The sequence below is a fragment of the Astatotilapia calliptera genome, chromosome 14 (genome assembly GCF_900246225.1).
Source record: "Astatotilapia calliptera chromosome 14, fAstCal1.2, whole genome shotgun sequence".
Taxonomy (NCBI): Eukaryota; Metazoa; Chordata; class Actinopteri; order Cichliformes; family Cichlidae; genus Astatotilapia; species Astatotilapia calliptera.
This window is the reverse complement of record NC_039315.1, coordinates 24,909,342-24,924,637: the sequence shown is the minus strand read 5'-3', so window position 1 is coordinate 24,924,637 and position 15,296 is coordinate 24,909,342. Positions and strand designations below refer to the sequence as shown.

General features: G+C 41.7%; 1 protein-coding gene across 2 annotated transcripts; it reads right to left on the bottom strand.

Moving 5' to 3' along the window:
• Positions 1-5,947: 5,947 nt before the first annotated feature.
• ccnl1a (cyclin L1a) lies at positions 5,948-15,296 on the bottom strand. Of its 2 annotated transcripts, XM_026191516.1 has the most exons (10): positions 14,979-15,296; positions 14,674-14,748; positions 14,139-14,248; positions 12,119-12,239; positions 11,874-11,938; positions 9,543-9,642; positions 9,323-9,427; positions 7,920-8,170; positions 7,710-7,808; positions 5,948-7,580 (listed from the first exon to the last, which is right to left on the bottom strand). In XM_026191516.1, exons 1-10 carry the CDS (start codon positions 15,216-15,218, stop codon positions 7,106-7,108), a joined length of 1,641 nt encoding a protein of 546 aa, XP_026047301.1. In that variant the 5' UTR covers positions 15,219-15,296; the 3' UTR covers positions 5,948-7,105. The 2 variants fall into 2 exon arrangements, with proteins under 2 accessions (XP_026047301.1, XP_026047302.1); XM_026191517.1 differs by lacking the exons at positions 14,674-14,748; positions 14,979-15,296 and adding an exon at positions 13,529-13,704 and having other exon boundaries at positions 14,139-14,202.

Sequence of the window (15,296 nt, the reverse complement as noted above, 5' to 3'; positions counted from 1 at the left end):
GTGTGTGTGTGTGTGTGTGTGTGTGTGAAAGAGAGAGTGAGTGATCTTAAAGGAATAGTTCAGCACTTTGCGATATATGCAGTCACCTTCCTGCCAAGAACTGGAAGAGATGATTCAGGCTGCTTTCATGTAGCTGTGTGAGTCAAGTGAAATGAAGCTAAAGCTTAGTGTAAAGACTGGAATTTGAGTTTGACTAGTCTGGCTATGACTAACTCCTGGTAAGGGGGTGGCAGCCGGGGACAGCATATTTCCTCAAATGTCAAACAGGGCCAATAATAGGATATGTTTAACTCATTTTGTGTCATGTATCCTGCTGTATTCTGTTTTTTTCATCACTAACCGGGTTTTTCCTAGCTTAAACGGGTCGGGAGCAGCGTCAGCACAGCTGTTGCCTAATAGTGGAGTTTGGATCACAGGTTTCTAAGAAATCACTGAAGCAAATGAGTGGTTTCCTTGTGGATTTAGAAAGGTTGCCAGTTGAGTCACACTGATTTTCAATGACTCTGCGAGAGAGAGAGTGGAGGTGAGCTGGCTTACTTTAGAACAGGCCTGTTCCTCGGGTTTGGGTTTAAAAGCTTGTGTGATTTTATTATTTTATTTTGGGGGGAAATGTGTCATTAGATTTTTATTTTTCTCCCTGAAAATTGAGACGGATGGATGAAGAAAGAGTGAAGATGTGAGTGTTTAAATTGGCTCTAACTGATAGTGTGCACCAGTTGAACTTTGACAGACAGGTATTCACTCTCTCTACCCACAGGTGAATGCTGCCTTAGCACTTTTTGAAGTTATATGTAACATTAAAGCTGCTAAAGGTGGTCTTAATTTGAACTCGTTTGATAGACGAGCTCTCTCTCGTCGGTCTTTTGGCTAAACCCCTGTCAGCTGTGTAAATGCAGCCATAACACAGCCTTTCCCACCAGGTCAGGTTACCCGTTTGTACTTTTAGCTGTCCCTGTTACCCCCACCACCACACACACAGCAGAGCTGACCTGCATCTGCTTACAAATCATATTATTTACATCATGTCTCTCCCTCACATTTTTATTCCTTCCTTCCTTCCTTCCTTCCTTCCTTATGACCTACTTACACACATGACTTTGGGCCCTAAAGCCAGTGGGGTATTCCCCCATGACTGCACTTAAGTTTTTATAAAAATTAATATTTACATTCATTGGGGTACGGCAGCATCTCAAGAAACTGTGGACAGAAAGGAATTGGATAATCTTGGTCCTAGATGAATGAAACCTACTGATTCCGATTGCTGACAATCAGGATGGATACAGCCTACCATCTTGTTTCTGACCACTATCTTCACATTTAATCACTAATAATTATTAAACTCTGGCTTTCACACCGATAGTTTGCCTTTTTGTCCCATCTCCCACCAATCACCCCCAACCAGTAGCTGCAGATGCCTGGCCTTCTTTGAGCCTGGTCCTGTTGGGGCGTTCTTCCTGTTAAAAGGGAGTTTTTCCTTCCAATCGTTGCCATGAGCTTGCTCAATTGACTGTGTGCACGTTAGGATATGCTACTTCCGGTGCGGAAACTCCTGTGGGGAGCTTTGTTTCCGGTGTCCTATTCGCGCCTGGTTTACGATCCAAAACACGTTAATCAAGTGAATGAATCAAGCGGCGATTTACATTTCTATAGATGTCTTGGGCATTTACCCAATATGTCTGTAAATGATGTTCATTGACTTGTCGATATTTTTTCCCCGGGCCTCAGAGCAAAAGAGAAAAGGGATTCAAATGTTATATTTCTCAGCTGTCCCTCGTTTATCGCGGGTGTTATGTTCTAAAAATAACCAGCGATAGGTGAAATCAAGAAAGCCAATTTTATTTTTTGACGGTGCAAAATGTTTCCTGGACATACAGTACTGCTCTTCAGAGTCACACTGCTAGCGATCGATGCAGCGATTCTGTACTGTACAGGAGAGACGTCACGGAGGAGATCGTCTGCAGCGATCGGGACGCAGGACACAATGTGACGTAAAAAAAATAAGCATGCAAACTTGCACTAAAAAATCTGCGAAACAGCGAGGTGAAAGGTGAACCGCGTTATTAACGAGGGACCGCTGTAATTTTGAAGGTAAGTCACAACATACTCTTCGTACATACTAATGTATAGAAACCGTTACCAGCAATCATTCATTTTTTGTGTGGCTTTTTTCACGGTTTGTTAACATGCTGTGTAGGTGTGTACTTGACTAGCTGATATCAACATAATGGGGGAAACATCTGGTTTGACTATTCTTCACCTGTAGTTTGAATGCTGAACATTTGCCTGTTTAAATCATGAGACCAGTCACTATACAGAGATGTGCTTCTGAATGTGAAATGTGTCTTCTGCTGCAGTGATGCAGTTCTGCTTGTGTTGAGTGATGTAAACAACTGATCGATCTAAACTCTTTAAACGTCAAAATTGATCATTAGATTTTCTGTGACACAACAGTGGTGAGTGTTCCCACCTTCTGCTCTTTGTAACTTAACGCGATCTTTCCGTTTTCGAGTTTTGGACATGATTTTGGAGGATATCTTTGCAGTAGCGATTGACCGCAAAGTAAAGCTACCGGAAATGTACAACCCCACATCCGGTCTCAAACCAGGAAGTTAGCATTTTCTCGTGCACAGGGTCAATAGGGGGTTGTCTGATTGTTGGGGTTTTCTCTCTATTATTGTAGGGTTGCTTTATACTTTACAGTATAAAGTGTCTTGAGGCGGCTGTTGTGATTTGGTGCTATATAAAAGTTTTTCCTGACTACATTTGAGACAAAGTTTTATGCTATTAGATATCATTATTATATTCAGCACCTCTGCTGACCTGCTGTATTGTAAAGGTTTCATAAAGCTCTTGCTCTTTTTAGTTGAACAGTGTTGATTTGTGTTTAAAGTGAATGTGTTATAACATGAATGCCAGAGTTGTGTTAAAGTAGCGATATCAGCTGTCAGTGCTGCCATGGTGGCTTAGTTTCCAAATCTCTATTCTATCTATCTATCTATCTATTAGGGGTGCAACGATACTTGTATTGATATTGAACCGTTTGATACAGTGCTTTCGGTTTGGTACGCATATGTATCGAACAATACAAAATTTTTTAGTTATTTTATCAACTTTTCTTCTGACGATGCTGTCTGTGTTGAGCGTTCAGTGGATCTGCGTTCGACTACTCCGCCTAGGCTGCACTGTCGAGTGCAGATCCACTGAGCGCAGCGCAAGCTAGCAAGACAGAAGCTAAGCTCGTTGCAACATGGCAAATTGAACCTCCCCCACCCTCATTCAGATCTGGCCTTTGGAACCATCTTGGTCTTCATGTGAAGCATGACCCTGAAGGTAAGCGCATCATGGACAAAAGTAAAACAGTATGTCGGATGTGCCACGCAATGCTCAATTTGTGGGAACTAGTGCGTTAGCGCAATTAGCCCGTTAACGGGGCGTCCAGCCCCACTCATGGGGCGATCCGCGGTAACTTGTTAACGGAGATTTGCCGTGTTGTGGCGTTAACGTCATTTCAATGAGATTAACGCTGACAGCACTAGTGTGAACACAACAAATATGACTGCACATTTACACAGACATCCTAGTGCAAAGACAAGTGGAAGCAGACAAAAACAACAAGCATGCATGCTACAAACTTTACCCGTCATTTAGACAGCCGTTAGCACATGATTCTCCTCATGGGGACCTGATATGTTTAATATGCTGCTGAGAATATAGCCCAGAAGAAGCGTATAGTATAGCTTTTATTTTGAAAAGAGCCATTTCTCTGTAATAAACTCTCTTTTCCAAAGATGAGCGATTTCTCGATCAGATAGATTTATTTATTTTATTTTGTTTCAGCAACATTAAATTTAAAAACTGTACTTTTGAGTTGAAATATATATTTATAATTTTAATAAATGACAAATTAAAAAGGCATGAACATTTTTTTGTATCGAAAAAATATCGAACCGCGACACCAAAGTATCGAACCGAACCGTGAATTTTGTGTATCGTTGCACCCCTACTAACTATCTATCTATGAAGCAGGATGGAAACTGCTGTAGATTTTTAACAATCACACAAACTGTGAAGATGATTATAAGTATTCCAGTGAATGTATAAAAACATTAGCATTAATATCAGCCTCGTGTGGCGAATCATAGATGTTTGCTGTTGTTTTTTCTTGCTTTTAACCTTTAGCATGTTGTTCGATTGCATTTGATTGTTTTTATATAATGTCAGTATTTATTTTTACAGGCATTTAACACTTTTATCGTGTCTGGAAAGACGACTGAAACTACAAATGCCAGATTTTACTTTGTCTCCTCCTCGTCTTCCTCTTCTCTTGTTTTATATTACTCTGAATTAACACTGCAAACAAATGAAAGCTGTATTCTATTTGAAAATTCAACAGTTATTGTTGTGATTGTCATATTTTGCCTGCTGCACCTTCTGCATGCCTGCCTATCAGACAGAGCGCTGTAATAAATCTTTACAATAACTGAACGCCGTGATCGTCGCTGAATTTTTGTTTGTTTGGTTTTTTTTGCTCTTCAGTCAGGAAAGAAGTTAAAGGTTTCCTTTACAGAAACACCGTCCAAACTCCTGGATGTCATTACATTATCAGTGTAAATTACACTCGGGCTCTCACTTTAAAGATGCTGTAACTTTAGTAAGACCCTCAGTACGTGCAGAAAGAAACACGTGGGGAGAAAATAGGATAATTACCAAAGTTATTCCATAATCTTCATTCCTCGAGACACATTTCTCATGCAGGAACGAAACTGGACCACCTCAATCACGAGCTTTGGAGATGACTCGGTGTGAAGCGTTAGGGAGCACTTGGCAGCGTGGCTGTAGGATCTGACACAGCACAGTGCATGTCAGAGCTGGTAGCAGTTACATATAATAATCAAATTCAGATCAAGCTCAGTTAAACTGCAACAAATCATTTCTGACAGCTGGACGTTTTGAGTGAGCCGGGCTCAGCTTGTGATGCACTCTTTCAGTTGTTTATTCGTACTATAAACACATAAGTAACCACAGTGACTACTGATCTGAAGCCTCTTTGCTTGGAGTACAGCGTGTTACAGGACTATCTGTGAATCACAGAGAATATCATGTCAGTCCTGTAAGTGACCTCCAACACCTTATCTCGCTTCATAGCGATTTTTCTGCGGGGCTGGTGGAAAAATACTGCCTTTCTCACCATCCATCTCCATGGAGCACCACTAACGTCCATCATCAGGAATTCTGACATACTCGGTAGTCTCCATCAGCTATCTCTTCAACGAATACCTGCACGTTTTACAAATCACCATAATGTGACTGATAACACATGCAGAGAGCTGCTGTCCTAGCAGGAAAAAATGTATTTAAAACCATTAATGGTGACTGAATACCACCTGCTGACTCTCTACAATGACTCATCATTAATCCTGCTTAAAAACAGACCCTAAATAGTTAAACTTTGCTCAATCATGGCAACTATGACAAACATACATAGCAAAACCTTCTGGAATCCCTTTTTGTTTGAGTTTGAAGTATCAGCTGTGGCTACAATTAAACTCGTTTGGCCTTCTTACATTAAATCTCTTAATCAGTGTTTTAGGATATTCAAGTGAGGACACATGGAAAGCTGTATAACACTGAAACTTAAGGCCTACAGCACCCCCTGGCTGCCATAAATGTCACTTTTCCTCCCAGTTTCTTTTTAACCTTCATGTGTACCGTGCCTCCAACTCAAACTAGCAGGATTAAACCGTTTGCATCAGATGTATTCCCAACTGTTTGAGTCCATGCATTTCAGATCATAGCTTCAGTTTACCCTCCGATCAGCTGAGACTTCACTGTCTCCACTTAAGGCAACAATACAAATCAAACAACGGCTCCTGCCACTAGAACCAATGCTTCTTTGTTTTTGTTTTTTTTTTACACCAGGCACAAATTCAATAAAGGAGTGTACAGGTCAGTGGCATAGCTCATTTATTACTGAATAAAAATTGGACATGAACACGTGCAGACTAAAAACCAGTGTAACAAAACTGACAACCCTAAAATCTTTTTGCAGCAAGTCTGCACTCCCTGCTGGGAGGTCAAAAAATAAAAAATAAAATAAAAAGTCAAATAGACAGTACTCTTGAAACTGTACAAAATACAGCATCAGCCACATATCTGTTCAATAAAAAAAAAAAGAAAACAAAGACTGTGCAAACATTTTGATCTTTCCTGAATGTTTATTTTACATTTATTCTTCAGTACGTCCACTGAGCCATTTGCTTTTATAAATCAAAGCATTCACATTTTGTCAGTGGTCATCAATCCGTCTTTACACTGTAAATAATTTCCCCCCCAAATGTCCATAACATTATATGTAAAACTAAAAAAAAAAAGGGGGGGGGGGGGAACAACAACAAGAGGGGGCTGGGTTGGGTAGGCTAGATGGTTTGTCAGGATATATGGTTGGGTCTGGAGCTGATGTCACACTACAACCTTGCCTTTGCCAGTCTGGGCAAATGTTTAAAGGTAATTGTAGAGCACCTCATGGTGGTGGTCACAGCTGCAGTGTGCATGTAGACGCAAAACCATCAACCACCCAAGATAAATGTCAGCTACAGATCTGCTGCTCTGTAGGAGACTCAAAGCAACCAGATTCCATCAAAGACATTTGTACATGAGACACGTGGTGACATATCTGGCTCCACTGTTTCCACTGAGATGAATCATAATGCTGGGCAGATGTTTTGTGACTTCAACAAAATTTGAAAAATTAAAATCAACTTGTATACGCTGATGGTCTGACGCCAGGTGTGTATGAGAAACCCACCAAATTCAGAGGAAGGACCCCTGCTGGTACACAAAATGGCAAATCCAATTAAACGTGTTTTCAGTCACGGCAGCTTCGACAAGGTTTTTGAAAATTTTTGGTCTTCAATAAAGCAAGGTACAAGAATCTTTTCTGTTACATGGATGTTTGGTTAACTTCTGTTTTACCTTCTGCACAAATATTAAATTTAAACATCAATCTGTCAGTCAATGTTCAGAGGGCGTGTCTAATTTGATTTGCATATACTCAAAGTACTCATGTGACCATCAGCCCCAGAGCCTGAGTGGGTCGGTTTGGGTCTCAGCGACGGTGGCGGCTGTGTCCCGAGTGCCCACTACTGCTGTGGTGTTTGCTCTTGTGGCTACGCTCCCTCTCTCTGTCCCTGTCGTAGGATCGGGACCGCTCCCTGTCCCTCCGGTCTCGATGGCCACTTCCTCGGTCATGTTTGTGTTTCTTTGACGACAGATCGAAGGAGCTGCGGTCTCTGTCTCTCTCGCGTTCCCTCTCTCTGTCACGGTCCCTTTCTACTTTGACTGGACTGCGGGACCGCGACTGAGAGTGCGAGCGCTTCCTTTTATGACCGGAGCCTCCACCTCCGCTGTTGCTGTGACGACCGCTGGGCTTGGAGTCGCTATTACTGTGGTGACTGGACTTGGATTTAAGGTGGGGGAGGAGTGGTGACGGCGGATGCCGCTGTGGTGATGGGCTACGGCTGTGAGAGCGAGAATGTGAACGAGAACTGTAGGTCCCTGAGTGGCTGCGTCTGCTGTTGTAACTGCGAAAACAACAGGTGGGAAAAATGGACATGAGAAACAACCAGACTATGAAAATCAGATCTTTTTAAACATTACGAAGGTAGAGCTACACATTCACACACATTAAAACACAAAACTGTAGAGCTTACTGTCTGCGAAAGGAGCGCGATCTTGACCGCGAACGCGTTCTTGAACGAGAGCGACTTCCACTCCTACTGTTCCTCCCAATCTTTACCTCCTTCCTTAACCTGAAGACAAACATTTTGAACTTGAAAACAGACTATCAGGCAAGTAAGAGATCACAACTATTACCTTGTTACAAATGACGGCAAAATATTGACTTAAAATGCGTTTCTTACCCATTATGTGGACTCTTGTTGACCTGGGTACGGTTGTCTGGTTCCTTTTTAACTGGTTTGACAGTCTGGGGGTTCGGGGACTTCTCTTCCACCTTGACCACAGGGGAGGACGGTTTGGAAGCAGGTGAGAAGCCACCCAGCGTGGACAGTGCAGGAGTACCATCAGGATTCAGACCCTTAGCCTTTATCCTAGCCTCTGCCAAGAACACTTTCCTTCGCTCCACCTCCTTCTCCAGCTGCTCATAGTTAGGCTAAGAGAAGAAAAAAAAAAAGTTTACACCAAGTCTGCCAAGAGCTCTTACTTTCATTCAGGCACCTTCCCCTGAGCCATACAGTGCAGGAGTGTATGCTAGTTTATTTTAACCCTGGATCGATGTAATCTGTCACAATATGTTGACGAGATTGCAGAAAAATGACATCAGCCTTTGAACTAACTCTACTACTCGTGATTTTTTTTCAATTGTTTTTAAGGCCTACCTAAATTGAAAACATTTTTTAACTTCATGTATTTTTTATTTTATTTGAGAATCTCAAGCTCAGTTTTGAACAAATGGAAAATAAACTGACAAATAAAGTTTTGCCTCCACAGCTGCTGGATCAGCCTACTGAGCTGTACAATTTGGGATTTCATCTGAATTTTTAGACTCTACACTGTCTGAACACAGAAAAGCTCTCAGTTACAGTGAAGCCTCTGCTTGCTTCATGTCCCAGCTCAAGTCTAATGGGTAAGTTGTCTGCTTTAGTCTCCAGTCACATCAAAATGCTTGGCTGATTTCTGCTATAATCACATTTTAAATGCCCAGAAGGAATGTGCGCAGCCTAATGTAACTGTTAGCAGATAAATTGATGGTTTATCAACAATTATGCTACTACATTACAGTGCTATGTGAGCCATTTAGGTAACTGATGATGTCCTGCTTCTGGACTACCAGCATTTAATGAAGAATCAGGAGCATGTCGAGCTCTCTATTTTCCCACTTGTTTGTACATTCCCTCACATGAATCCTGATAGTTTCAGAAATCTCCCTCCAGAAACGTGTTCACATTTGAGAGTCCTGCTCTCGATGATTATTATTCCTTATACTGGAATCATGATTGTTATTCTCTCACTAATAAATTTAAAAACTGGGGGGAAGTAGCCGTAAAAAGCACTGAGGAATTGGAACAGGCCAATCACAGTAGTTGATCCATTGATCCAACATGTGAGTTCAAAGGGTCTGACCAAGACTTGACCCAGTGCTTTTTAAAATCGACTAAAGACGGCCCATGCTTCAGTGTGTTCTAGACATGTTTTATCATTCAGGACTTGAGCGTAATCTATTTAGCAATAGTCACAAAACACACTCATTGTGGATGGATTATAGTTAATGCAAAGCATAGGAAAGCGCTGCACTCATATTTACCTTCTTCCTGGTGTAAAGTTTCAGGGTGGTGATGCAGATATCTTTGATCTCTTCTTCCGTGGCTCCAAACAGCAGGAACCAATGGGGTCTGGTTGGCAGCGGTATCTGAAAAAGAAAGGCAGAGTTATTTATCAAATTGCTCTTATTAGACAAAGACATTTTGATGTGCCAATGTGGGACTAACAGGAAAAAGTTTCAGATTTTCACTATTTCCTCTCACCTGCAGTGCTCGGGCAGCAAGGTATATGCAAGCGCAGGCAATCGTCTCAGCTTGAAACCTCACAAACACATCTGTCCTCAGGCTATCGTTCATGTAGTTCCTATGGAGACAAAAGAACGAACAAAAACATAGCATCTTCTCCACACAAAACCTTAAATCCATCTTTCAATATTACACTCATTGACTATAACCCAGTACTGCAGGTTAATAATCTGTAACATTTCTCTACAGTACAAGCTCCTAACCAGGGATTTAACTTTTTTAATTTTCTTTGAACAAGCACTGTTAACTGGACCCCTGGACTGTTGGATTTGACACAGTGCTCAAGTGAGATAAACTCAGGTTTAACTTTGTCCATTTCTCTCTGGGGCATCCATGAGAGCGCATCACATCACAAATAAAGCATGAAGACACGGATGGTGAAAAAATAATTATCTACTGGTAACCTGCCAACTCCACCTCATCTAATTGTGCCCGGAGGCCAACAAGGTTACGCTCTAATGACGATTAAGACAAGGGCACATGCCATACAAGGTGGGGAACATGCAGGCTCGCAGATGTAGAATATTTATCTAAGATGCAGCTGCCACAAATCTGAGGGGAACTGGGTAGCACAGCATGTCATGTAGCATGCAACTGGTGGTTCTTGAAGTCAGTGGTATGCTGATATGCTCAAAGTAAAAACGGATTTTAACATTTATTCAAGGTTCAGCCACAGAACATTTACCACTTTAGGTAAAAACTGTATAATGCAAACTGAAATGACCACAAAGTCCACTTGAGTGAAACTCCCTTCTAGTAAGACTCATTAGAGGTCTTCTCTAGAAGACATCAGGTGATGATTAGCTAAAAACAGATTATGTGTCAGAGGGTTGTCTAGGACAATGAATAAATGAGATTAGACATTGGGAGAGTATTAGGAATGGCATGATGGCCAGGTTGTGAATCAGGCAAGTTACGGGGTAGTGTCACATCTATGTCCTTAAGAAATAGATGTCACAAAGACAAAAACAGAAGTGTGATAACAGAAACATGGTGGTGAGACTCCTTAAAGTACCCAAACACTAATCCCAGAAAGCTCACACAAGAAACCCACCATTAGGGGAAAGAAAGAAAAAAACTACATCTAACACAGTCAAACTTCCTCTGCATTGCAGTGGCACTGGGATTACCTTGTCAATACCAATTTCCAACCATACATAAAATTTTGGACTGCTCCAGTTAAAAGTTTGCTGCAAATGCTGAAAACCTGCCATTCAGATAAAGTGTCTTCAGTCCAAACTGCCTAGAACAAAACTAGCATGCCAACTCTGCTATAGATAACACATGGATGTTGGATTCTGAGTGCTGCGTGGGTGAGACAGGTCCATGGAGGCAAAACCTGAGAACTCGATCAGCCTGTAAGACAGACACATGTCTGGACACCACGTCAGTTGGGGACAAGACACAATACCTACTGTAAATTAAAAAAAAAAAAAAAAAAAAGGCAGGTAAACTAGTTAAAAAAAGTCTGTTCTGGCTAAGTTTACTTCACTGATAAATGCAAGTAAACGAAAAAAAGTTAGAATATACATCTATCTGTAGCTACTTGGCAAAAATAGTTATTACAGATGAAAACCTTTATAGCAAGACCAAAAAATACAAATCCTTTTGGACACCCAAGAGAAAACAAGACGATGCTGGCTGTTGGGTAAAGTCCCGCCCGCCCCCTTCAGTGAATCTCGGCATTGGGACTGGCTGTCTGGAGAGGGGCAGCCAGCCAATGGGGGGAGCTTCCTGAGGTCATGTGGTTGGAGGAGGCAGAGTTCAGAGGTTCTTTATGTGACTTACCAGCATGGACTACCCTTTAATCAAAGAGTAGAGAGAAAGGACAAAGTTAAACCAAGTCCCCCGGGCACCGCAAATTTAAAAAAAAAAAAAAAAGACTTTACAGTAAGCCATGTAAGGGCTGATAAGAGAGTGAGACAAGTAGTAAATTTGTAATAACACAAATTGCTCCATCAGGGAAAAGAAGAAAAAAAAAGTGGAAGGGTTCAAATGGAGTGAGGAAATGTCGTCCTCAGACCTGGGCAAAATGGCTGTTGAATGTTTTTCAAATGCGTGCCTGTAAATTGGTAGGCACTTGAACATTACTTATCTGACAGGTGGTCCACATATGGGTCAGTCCCAAGTTCCTGGCAGATAAATCAAGTGCTCTTCTGAAATTCAACCATTTGAAACTCGTTCAACTTCATCTTTAGCCCAGGTCTGGTAGCACTTCTTGCAGACATGACACAGGTTGCTGCTGTGGGGGGGGGGGGGGGGGTTGTCTGTGAAAAACTATTAACTTACCAGGCTGTCTGCACCAATGTCTGGTTCTTCTCGCATTCCAGGACTTGAAGATACAGGACAACGATCTGTAATCATACACTGAAGTTAAAAAAATACCCTGCTCAATAGCCCCAGGAGCGTCTCCAAGATCAAACCAGTTCTGTTAAGTAAGAATAATATTTTAACCCTGTCTCCTGTACAGCTGCATTAGCTGCTTATTACATTTAAAATGTTATTACCCAAAAAAAGAAAGAAAAGAAACTCACCTTGTGAGGGTGCTTGACATGCACACAAAATCCAAGCTCCTTCAGGACCCGCCTTTCCGCTTTGATGACTTGATTTTTGGTATTTATGTAGTTCTGATCAAGTATCAATGGACTTGGAGTCCTAGTTTGCAAAGGAATCAAAATAAAATATTGGTTCCCTCTTGCATTTAAAAGAAAAAAAAAACAAAACAAAACAAAATTTAAAAAAGAAAAAAAGACAGTGCCCTTCTGAATTCCTGCGCCCCTTCGTTTTTCCCATTTCAACCAACTCAAAGCAACAGTTAACTGTTTGCATGCCTGACAGTTTGCTGGGGTTTGTGGACTCCTGTGGTTCCAGTGAAAGCTTGTGAGATTCAAAGACAGCCCTCAACCCAAAAAACACACCCTGTGCCACAGCCTTAACAGAAATATCAACTTGGTGCTAACATTACGATTTCACAACAGACGTTTTGAACCTCAATCTTAACGCCAATTTAAAATAAAAATGGAAAGCCGCCATTACTGTACTCCATCACAACTCATTCTCATCTATATTCTTATACTGTATGTCAGTATACTGCAAATTAATTGACCAAAACCACTGTCTGGATGCAGGCAATCCAGACTTTGAAGGAAAACATTCAGAGCAGAGATTTTTTGAGTCAAGTTACGCTTCACTGACCCCCAAAACATTCCACTGATGAAGACAAACTCGTGGAAAGAAAATCCACAAAAAACAAACAAACAAACAAAAAAAAACACGAACGAACAAAGCTGATACACCAACGTCTGCTCAAGTTGCCTGTCATCGTGCCCACAAGATGGAATTAAAATCTGGAATGGAATTAAACCACAATGATTTGTGAGAGTCATTCATTATATAGCACGACCCCTGACAAACCAGTAAACTTCAATATAAAGTTCCGAGTCTGCAATTCTAATGTCTGAAATATATTCTAATGTGAATGTTACACTACAAACCACATGCATGGAAAAAAAGCGAAAACAAAAATAACCTCTGAGGACTAAAGACAATACAACAAGCACAAATCCCAACCTAACATTACACCTCTTTTATATATACCTCACAGCTACACTTAAGAAATGCAATATCAAATTAACAGCATATAATGGCAAACTGTTGAAGCTAGAGAACATGCACTGACCCTCACAAAACCGACAGACTCACAGTAACCAACTAATCATTCTAATTCTAACATACAAGATGATACTTCTTTAAAAGCCATGGTTGCAGCTGGTGGTGGATGGGGTGTTGCTCTTTAAGCACAATTAAAATGCATGGTGAGGAGCAGTCAGAGAAGAAAACTACATTACCCAAGGGTCCGCAGAATGACGGACAGATACCCAAAGCTTAAGACTGAACCACAGGAGTCCTCAAGGCGCCCCGGGGGCCAAGGACCTTCGGCCAACCTGTCATCCCCGATCCCAGTGCCCCGCGGTGGCTCAGACCACGGGAGTCTCCCGCAGGAGGGGGTGGGGTGGGCCTGGGGGAGGAGGGAGACCCCCCTCGCATCATGGTTCATGCCGACAGCTTCATCTTACGTACCATTCCACATCACCCAGGCTTTGGTAAATGTAGCTGGTCGCTGTTAGTTGGTTGCAAGGGAAAAAAGAAGTCAAGTTAATGCCAAAATCTGTAATATTGACATCAACAGATTTGTATGAAGACACAGGTACAGCTGCTTTGTCTGTGACTGTGTCTTACAAATAATAGACTTGAATTTTTGAAGCCAGTTGTTTGAGGCATTAATTTCAGTGCAATGTCAAACTGATGTTAAATGTAGACAATTACACTGCAAAACTACCAGTGAAGCGGAAACTGAAAAGTTTTAAAATGGTTTAGAGTACATGGATAAACAAAAGGGCACTTTCACAGCAAAAACACAGATCAGCATCAAACATTACATAATACAACAATAAGAAAACAAAAACAGGAAAAAAAACATTGCAATGCAGCATTTTTTACATGTTAAATAATTATTTTCAAGAGGAGAACATTGGATTCATTTGGAGTGCTTACTTTTTTCCTCTGAGCTGCTTCAGGTGATGGAAAACATTAATGACATCTCGTATTCGCCGTGGTGCTTCTTCTATCTTGGAGGCCAAGTTGATGCAAGCCATGGCAACAATCTGGAAAATAAAATGATAAGCAAACAGGAATGTTTACTACAGAAAACTGAGCTCAAGTGATCAGAACACAAACACGAGACAAAAAAAAGAGGCAACAATATAAACCCTATCCTGTTTTGTTGTGGGGGGTGATGTGTACTCTTTACATACCTATCAATCCACTCTACAAACGTAATGATGTACTGAAACCAATGCTGACACTACAATAGTGCAAGTGTTTTAATGCAGTGCTATTGTGTACTTCGAGTCTGTGCTCAGTTTCACACTCATAGGAGATCTCACTTCATCGTTGAGTTCTTTAACTGGTGGAGTTAGACTCGACAATATGGCTGCCACTAACGTAGGCACAACGTTATGCAATGCTATGCTAACAATACCGGCCGACAGCGGCCCGGCAACACTCCGGAAACTCTTAACACACTTACCTCGAAACTGTGCTTGACGAAGGACTTGGAGTAGAAAAAACGATGGAAAAGTACTTGAGCTGTTGCCATTGCGACCTGTCGAACGGGGGCGAAAAAAAAGAGCATAATAATTGTACATCGTCTTGTGTAAACTGGCCTAACCTTGCACAATGGATCGCCGCCATTTTAATTCCACCACGCCAACGTCAAGAGCTAACATTTAGCACACTGCTGACAACTAGGCCGCAGAAACTACAAGCCACATCAACTTTCGCCTATTATTATTAAACACCCAACACTAATGCACTGCAGTCAAGAGCGCTTACCTGTGGCAACCGGAGGAGAATACCCGCTGACTGAATCAGCTCACAGCCAAGAATACGAAGATCGGCCTCTGTGTTCAGGTCGAGGCCGTCGAACATCGACGGCGTCGTTGAGAGCCTTTCCTCCGGTACAAGCGAGTTGTCGATTGTAAGGTACACTTCTGAGTAAAATTTGTCGCCAATGAGAATCCCATCATTGTTAGTGGAGGCATTGGAAGATACAGAGAGAGGACCTGCTGCCATCTTCACCTGAAAAACAACGTTTAGCAGCTACAGCGAACACAGCCTCCACACGGTAACAGCGGAGCAGGGTGACTGGCG

Excerpts from the sequence above, each read along its gene's own strand:
- ccnl1a (XM_026191516.1), bottom strand. The coding sequence starts at position 15,218 with ATGGCAGCAGGTCCTCTCTCTGTATCTTCCAATGCCTCCACTAACAAT. Across the intron at positions 14,749-14,978 it reads TTCTCCTCCGGTTGCCACAG|GTCGCAATGGCAACAGCTCA; the intron begins GTAAGCGCTCTT and ends CCCGTTCGACAG. Across the intron at positions 7,809-7,919 it reads AACAAGAGTCCACATAATGG|GTTAAGGAAGGAGGTAAAGA; the intron begins GTAAGAAACGCA and ends GTTTGTCTTCAG.